This window comes from Haemaphysalis longicornis, unplaced genomic scaffold (genome assembly GCF_048455015.1).
Source record: "Haemaphysalis longicornis isolate Haplotype H1 unplaced genomic scaffold, Haemaphysalis longicornis Haplotype H1 scaffold_6, whole genome shotgun sequence".
Taxonomy (NCBI): Eukaryota; Metazoa; Arthropoda; class Arachnida; order Ixodida; family Ixodidae; genus Haemaphysalis; species Haemaphysalis longicornis.
In genome coordinates, this window is record NW_027526407.1 from 137,406,365 (window position 1) to 137,414,194 (window position 7,830).

At 43.0% G+C, this 7,830-nt stretch overlaps 1 protein-coding gene across 1 annotated transcript; it reads left to right on the forward strand.

Moving 5' to 3' along the window:
* Positions 1-2,436: 2,436 nt before the first annotated feature.
* On the forward strand, positions 2,437-7,535 carry LOC144141953 (iripin-2-like). Its single transcript, XM_077673388.1, has 2 exons — positions 2,437-3,331; positions 7,184-7,535. The coding sequence occupies exons 1-2, from the start codon at positions 2,445-2,447 to the stop codon at positions 7,491-7,493; spliced, it is 1,197 nt and encodes a 398-aa protein (XP_077529514.1). The 5' UTR covers positions 2,437-2,444; the 3' UTR covers positions 7,494-7,535.
* Positions 7,536-7,830: the final 295 nt, after the last annotated feature.

Below are 7,830 nucleotides of genomic sequence, written 5' to 3' on the forward strand. Positions count from 1 at the left end.
TGACATACAAATAAATATTTCATGTTAACTTACACCCTTTTACCACTAATTAGGCGACTTTATCAGCGATGCCTGTAGCATAGTCAGGAATGCCTGGGATATTTACGAAGAATTACAGCTGTTTGTTGACATGGAGATACATAAGATAACGGCAAAGGAAAATGTACGCAGACGTCTTGTGTTTAAGGTTTACTGTGGACAAACAGCACGCGAGTTCAGTTAAAGCGAGTTCAGCTAAAGCTACTCTAAAGCGAAAAAAGACTGCAAGAGAACGTCTACCTATGCGTTTTTAAACGCCTAAGCATCACAATTTTCATAAGAAAACAAGCGGCATCTGATCTGGCGTGGGTGTGACCAAGCAATAGGTTCAAAGTATGGACGCAAGAGGGGGAATGATAATTAAATGGAAAGAAACAAGCTACGGCCGTTTCTCTTTTAGTTTCAACTGTGGGCCTAGAGAAAGCGAATTGGCAAGCAACCCTAAAATCGCGGCTGACGCTCGGGTTTAGCAAGCTCAAGGTGAACTTAGCGATCACAAAGACCTAGGGTGTCCAAACAAAAGCGATAGGCCTTGAGACAAAGCACCTTGGGAAACAATCACTGAACTGTATTTGCGAACACGGTAATCTTGGGCCCTATTCTCTAAAAAAGGGACGTCGTTTTGAAACGACGCGGTAGCTCCATGCAAATCCACGTGTTCTTGTTCAGGAACGCCGCTTTGAGTGCAGAAGAGGAACCAGATAAGCCAAGAAAACCACTGTAGCAAGAGGCGCAAAGCGACGCCAAAGAACACATAAATGTGCACGGAGCTATCGCGTCGTTTAAAAACGACGTCCCTTTTTTAGATAATTGGGCACCTGGGAACGACGTTTACAAACAGCTTGACAATTCCCAATCCGATGTTCGGATTTTAGGGGCGAAGCTCCTTTTATTCGGGCCCTGTCCCGGCCGTACACGGCACATTGTACACGGCACATTGATCATGATTGTGGCAGGATCCCCCTAGGGATTGACCAACCAAAGATTGGCCGAAGAGGTCATAACGTTCAATGCGTTCGTTGCTACCCAGCAAGGAGTATAGGCAGAAGAAGAAGTTGTCGTTCGTCGCCTTCGAGGTCAAGACTCCTGCTCGGGCCCAGTCCCGTCCCTCGTTGCTGCCATACATGGCGGAATGATGATGATGGTGCCCGGATCCCCCTAGTGATTTTCCAACCAACGATTGACCAAAGAGGTCAAAACGTTAAACGCGTTCGTTGCTACCCAACAAGGAGGAGAGGAAGAAGAAAAGGTTTCGTTCGTCGGCTGCGAGCTGAACACAGGTACCAGGGTACGCGATACAAGACGCTCGGCCCAAGGCGACGGCCAAGGTGGCTAAAAGGTTACACACCGAATTACCCAACTTACCCATGGAGATTCTCATCTTCCCAAACAAGCCCTCCGTAATCACCACAAACATCGCCGTCGTCGACGGGCTTGTCAACGGAGCAGTGGAAAGCTTTACGTGGCGAGTCTTCATATGATGTTTGGGCGAATGTTTCACAGTTTTATCCATAAGCATTTTAGCTTCGCCCCTCTCATCATCATTCACTTCGTGGAGATGGCGGGATATTTTTATTTGACATCACAAGAATAGCGGTCTATCTAAAAACCGTTGAACCCATACGAGCACGCACGAACGCACGCCCGCACACACACACACACACACACACAAACACACACACGCACACACACGCACGCACACATGCATACACGCACACACACGCACGCACGCACGCACAAAAACACCATTGTTTGGGTGTAGCCAAGATAAATTAGCATTAAAACTGCAACAAACTAAGAAAGTTATTAGAAACTGCCTTGGGTTGTGTGGTTGGTATTAGAAAGTCATTGTCAACAATTGATTTATCACGCTTATTGAATTAACTTGATATTTTCTCAGAGTGAAGAAATAATATTTAGCAGCAAACGCCGCGAAAATTTTTATGCAGTTAAAACAAATTTTTTGCCCTGAAAGTATGCTTTTTCGAATGCTTTTAAAAAATCAGAAGGCGTTAGGCCGCAAGTCAGAATTTATCCGGTGGTGACTCTGCTTCCATAGGAAACGAAGAACGATCCCCAGACTCGACTTGCGCCTTTCTGTTGGCACTAGATACGTAAAGAACAAATCGCCCAATTTCAACGTTTACGCGTCAAGCTCACTCTACAAAACATAAGAGTGGTAATTAAATACACAGCCTTCCTGGAATATCAATTATTACTTCACCCCTACAGATGCATGTGTCTTAGCTAAGGAATGAGGTGAATGCATCAAAATCATTTGCCTCGACCAACTTTTGTTTGTATTGGTTTTCACTGCCAGTTACCGCATACCTAAACGTTATTTTTAGTCTATAACGAAAGTACCAAACTTTAAATTCCATTTTTCTGCGCAGTGCCACACCATCATGCAGCGCATCTCAGCGTTGACCACCATCCTTGCAATTGGACTCATCCAGACGTCCTCCGGCCTGTCAGAGAATGAGCGAAAACTGGTATCAGCGAACAATAACTTCGCCCTCCGCCTCCTCAAGATTCTTCCAAGCTACGGAAATAAGAACGTCTTCTTTTCCCCGTACAGTCTTTCCACCGCTCTGGGAATGGCCTATGCCGGCGCACGCGGAACGACGCAGAATGAGATGTCTCAGGCAATTGGCTACACACAAGCCGGACTCGATGATGATGATGTGCTGGAGGCGTTCGCCCACCAAAACAACCGGCTCCAATCCGAATCCGCCAGGGTGGGCATTGACGTAGCGAACAGCGCAGCTGTACAAGAGGGTTTTCCAATTCTGGAAGCGTACTACGCTGCATTGAACCACATCTTTAAAGCTCACCTCCTTAAACTTGACTTCGCCCACAAGAGACAGGAGGCGGTTGAAGATATAAACGCGTGTGTGAAGAGAGCAACGCATGACAAGATTGAGACGTTGTTTGAATACCCCATCCGTACCGACACTAAGCTACTCCTTTTGAACGCAATTGTATTTAAGGGCCTTTGGGCAAGTCAGTTTGACCGGGCGCTTACCGAAAAAGGACCCTTCTATAACAGCGGTCAGGACCGCACAGAGGTGGATGTGATGTTCCAGCGACTGAAGACGAACCATACATTCGACGCGACTCTGCAGGCCACTGTAGTGGAGATGCTGTACCGCGGAGATGACTACAGCATGGTCATCGTTTTACCTTCAGAAAGAACTGGCGTGCAATCTCTTAAGCAAAATCTTACCATCGCCAAGCTCGACGCGGTCTTGGCTTCCTTGGCGAACACAAACGTCGCGTTGCACCTTCCAAAGTGAGTAGCTGTTGCAAAACCACAGTCATTTATAACCGAATTGTGCTTGTAAATTTCTCCGCGTATTTTGTTGGCCGCTAACGGGTTCACAGACTTCATAAAAATAGCTCCGCCAGGCTGGTACAGGCTTTTGCAAAGTTAACTACATAGAACAACTTCCGACGGGCGACTAATAAGAAAATACGACTTCGATACCCTTTGGCAGATAACGCTATCGTTCCATAAAAAAACGTGTGAAAGTCTAACCTCTCATAGTGTGTTCTCAAAAACAGCGGAGATCAATATGCCAACACCTCAAGCGAGCAAATGTAGTTCTTTTACTTTTGCAATGCGAACTTTGTGCGAACTCAGAAGCGCACTTTCGACGTTTCTATTTGAAAACGACCATTTCCTCAATTCTCGGAAGTGCAAAACATTTTCATCCGGCTTTTCTAAACTTTCTTTTTGTAGTTATTTACATTTGGGGAGGTAGTTATTAGCCGAAGTTGCATTAAAGACATCATGCAATCACTCAGTGTTTGCGCGGGCAATCTTTACTACCAATGGGGTTCTTTAAGGAGCCATGAAGAGAAAATACAACTTCGTTTAATTTGAAAGAACTAGGATTCAGTATCTCACTCAGCTTCATTAAAGCCACAAAAGATGTTTTTTAACGAAAAAAAACAAGAAGTATTTAAAAACTTTCAAATTTTGCGCCACAGTGACGTGCCATGAGCAAGAATGACGTCATACGGGCCAACAATAAAACAATTTTCAGTGCGTTAACTGCACGTTAGCATTCAAGTGATGCGGCCAAATCGAACAAGAGGCCCCATCACAGATGTCCAGTCATGTGTCGTCGCGACAGGTCAGTTAGGCGGCCGCCAATCGCACAAACCAGGTTCCGTGACGCCATAGAAAAGTTGCGAGAAATTGTCTAGGGGGTCGCGGCTGCTACACGTGTTTTCTTTCATATCTCCGTTATTTGTTCGAAGATTGCGATGATATTGGTATCATTGTTATCGGGGCTAAGCAGTCTTTCTAATAAACCCAACTTGTATTTTGTCTTCATGACTCCTTTAGGAGTGTCAACGTAATAGCAGGGTATCCGTCTTAGTCACTTTATGCCTGGAAGATGCTATGAGACGGGGATATTTTCTGTCATAGTGCCAATTATTTTTTTTTAAACTCGAACGAAGTGCTAGGCAATAGATTTTCATCGTGGCACAGACAGTTTCTTACGTTTTCTTTTCTTCCCCTCACTGCTACTGAATAAAAAAATTTAAACAGCGTGAAAGGAGGCAGCAGTGTTATTACGTTTCGAGAAAATTCGCGATAAAGCTCGCGTATTTTCTTTCACCCACAGAATCAAAAACGTTCGATACCATTTTGACGTACCATACAGAAGAAGAACGGGTTATTTGTTTTAACTCCCAATTATGCTCCCCTTTCAATAGTATGCATTGATGCTTAACCCGGGTCAAGTTAGTCACAAAATTGACAAATATGCACATTTTACTGAGTTAGAAATACCAGCTGCATTATTATACACGCACTAGAGTAAAAATGGTGCCGCTATGCTGACGGGTGTAACGTATACCTATGAATACATCATACCAGCGCGTAATTTGACCTCCACCTATTTTATTAGCATGTTACGTGTTGCTTGAGACAAACCGTAAATACAATTTTAGGCAATAAAAAACGATGCATACATCTCGACAAATCAGTTAACATGCGAACGGTCCTATCTGATACATATTATCTTCGGATGAATCCTCTGCGCTTTTTTTTGTTTTCTTAGGGACAAAATCTAAACATAAAAAAGCACGCGTCCACACGGATAATGGCAGAACAATATTAGTAATAATTGCATTGCCAGTTGTTCTGTTTAGAAATTTCGCGGAAAATCGCCCCTGGTACGTTTTAAGCCGCATTACGACTTAGCTCCAATAATTCCAAGTCACAAAGTCCGGCAATGTTGTCTAGAAGTCGATAGCAGGTCTAACCTGTTTTTACTTTTTTTGCATGTCATGAACAGTTAGCTTGCCGCACGAACGTCGTGCGTGTGGTTTGGAAGAACAAAAATTCTCCCGGTAAATTTGGGTATTTGGAGTTTGCAGTGGTATATTTTTTTAGAAAATGGACATGAAATGCATAACGGGCCTAGCATATAGCAATTTGTTCAGTTACTTTATTTATCCCTGTAAAGATTTACTCCTCAGAAGTTAGTTTTTCAGAGACCACGCGAAACGTTTCCACGTTCCCATTAGTTACCAATGCCGAAAATAAAAGTTTCCTATCCAGCGCGTCAACGCTATAAGAGATTTCTAAAAAAAATACTTCAACTTAACTCCTCACGTGGGGCTTAATTTTAAAAGGAAAGTGAGTGTGCCTTGCTATGCCATGGTAACATATAGTTCTAAATGTTCACGTTCGTGCCTCCGGCTGTTTTTCAGGGAGTTAATATCACTCGTTAGGTTACTTCTCTGCCTTGGTGATGGAATTGGTTTGTGATTTTGGGGAATTTGCACTGGCGAAATTGTACGCCAGAAGTTTATTTGTTATAGGTTTGGTAAATGCATGCACTGAAGAATCCGTAATACTTGCCAAAACTCCCTCTTTACCCTGAATGGTTCGGTTCACGAGAAACACTGAAAGAAATTTTTGGCCGTGTAATATATTCTATCAGCAGCACGTCCGGCTGAGGAGTTAAAGGTCAGAAAGTGGGTCGGTAAATCGGGAGCGTGTTCTTTTATACATATTATTTGTTATTTAAAGCACACACAGTTTTTTCATTCGGCTTGGTGAAACTGGCCGAACATGTGGAATGTGAAGCAATTAATTATTTTATTTCTCTGCGGAGCTTGCGAAGTCTTTATGTATACATTAGGTTTAGCTACTGCGCATACCAGAGAGTGCCGCACGGACCAAGAAGTTTTTGTTAATGTCAAAGCTTGCCAGAAAATACTATTTATAACTTTTACGGGTGTTATCACTGCCTGCTGGTCAGGTATGGCTATAAATCTGTTACCAAAAGCTGCACGTTGCACATACCTCTTAATGCTAATTTAATTCGCGTTACATTTGGTCTTCGCGAGCCCGAACCAACATGGCCCATGTAAGAACTATTTCAGCAATATTTCTATAGCCAGTTCTGTTTAGAACTTACGCGAAAATATGTGAACACAAATACATCAAAACAAAATTGGCTCAGCAGTAATTACCTCCTTCGCTTCAGATAAACGTCTGCACTCTACATTTTTCAAACATAAAGGTGAACGATTACCTGTAATATTATACTAAACTAATTCTACATTAAATAAGTACCAACGTTCTGTCTCCGACAAATCAAAACCTCAAAAGAGCAACCGGGGAAACCCTAGATAGATGACAGATATTTGTAAAATGACGTCCAACGTAAAAAAACCACTGGGTTTCAAAAATCGCTTTCTCTGCAGAACATATTTCTACGAAAATAACGTCGTAAAACACATTGAGCTTTAAGAAGCAGTGTTTCTCACGCTGAGGGCAGCAAGACACGTTGAGGATGCCGCTTCCCTATACAACAAACTATTGACTGTGTGGCTGCAGTTCTTTATAGGAGAATTCTCGTTTACTGGTTTCAACAAGAGCAACAAGCTGACTGACAGTTCAACCCCTTTACCTGTTTTTTCTGTGGATACGTCTATAAAAATATCTAGTACCATTTCGCTTTGCTCAACTAAAATAAAATTTTTCCCGGTACATCGGGCATGCTTGAGAGAAAAACAAAAATTAAGAAGACTAATGAAATGATAAATTAAACGAATACAAGAGTGAGACATGCACATAGGTCTTCGTACAGAGAATAAAATATAAATTTTCTCATAGGTTTCAACTGGAGGAGATGAACTACCCGAAGAACCACTTGAGGAGCCTTGGTCTGCGGAAGATGTTTGCCGGCGCCGATCTTTCAGGTGTAACGGGAGGCACTGAGCTGGTCGTGTCTGACGTAGTTCAGCGGGCTGTCCTTAAAGTTGACGAAGAGGGAACAGAAGCGGCTGCCGTTTCTGGGGTTACAGAGGTCAACCGCATGGGTCTAGAAACAGTACACATAAAGATTGACCACCCGTTCCTGTTCTTCATTCGAAACCGCGTTTCGGGTGAAATTTTCTTCGCTGGGCAGGTCAACAACCTTTGAGTGGAATAAACGAAAATACGATGTGAAGAATTTTTTGGATGAGAAGAGTTATCAATAAAAGTGTTTTCTTCACTTGCGGTGTAATTTTTTTTTAAATGGTTGTGCCTTTTTTAATAAGTTTAGAGAAGCTCCAAAAACCATTGTAGAACACTTAAACAACACCTTAGGGTGCTGCCAATGTGAAAAAATTACTATATAGTTGGAACGGATGCCTTGATGTTTCCTGCGCTCCCTTATTCTACAGCTGCTGTCGATGCAGTCCATGCCAGATACGCAGCACTAATATTATTTGGAGAACCAATACCACGCGGAAGTGAGCGCTTTCATTTTCCGCCCG

Excerpts from the sequence above, each read along its gene's own strand:
- LOC144141953 (XM_077673388.1), top strand. The coding sequence starts at position 2,445 with ATGCAGCGCATCTCAGCGTTGACCACCATCCTTGCAATTGGACTCATC. Across the intron at positions 3,332-7,183 it reads GTCGCGTTGCACCTTCCAAA|GTTTCAACTGGAGGAGATGA; the intron begins GTGAGTAGCTGT and ends ATTTTCTCATAG.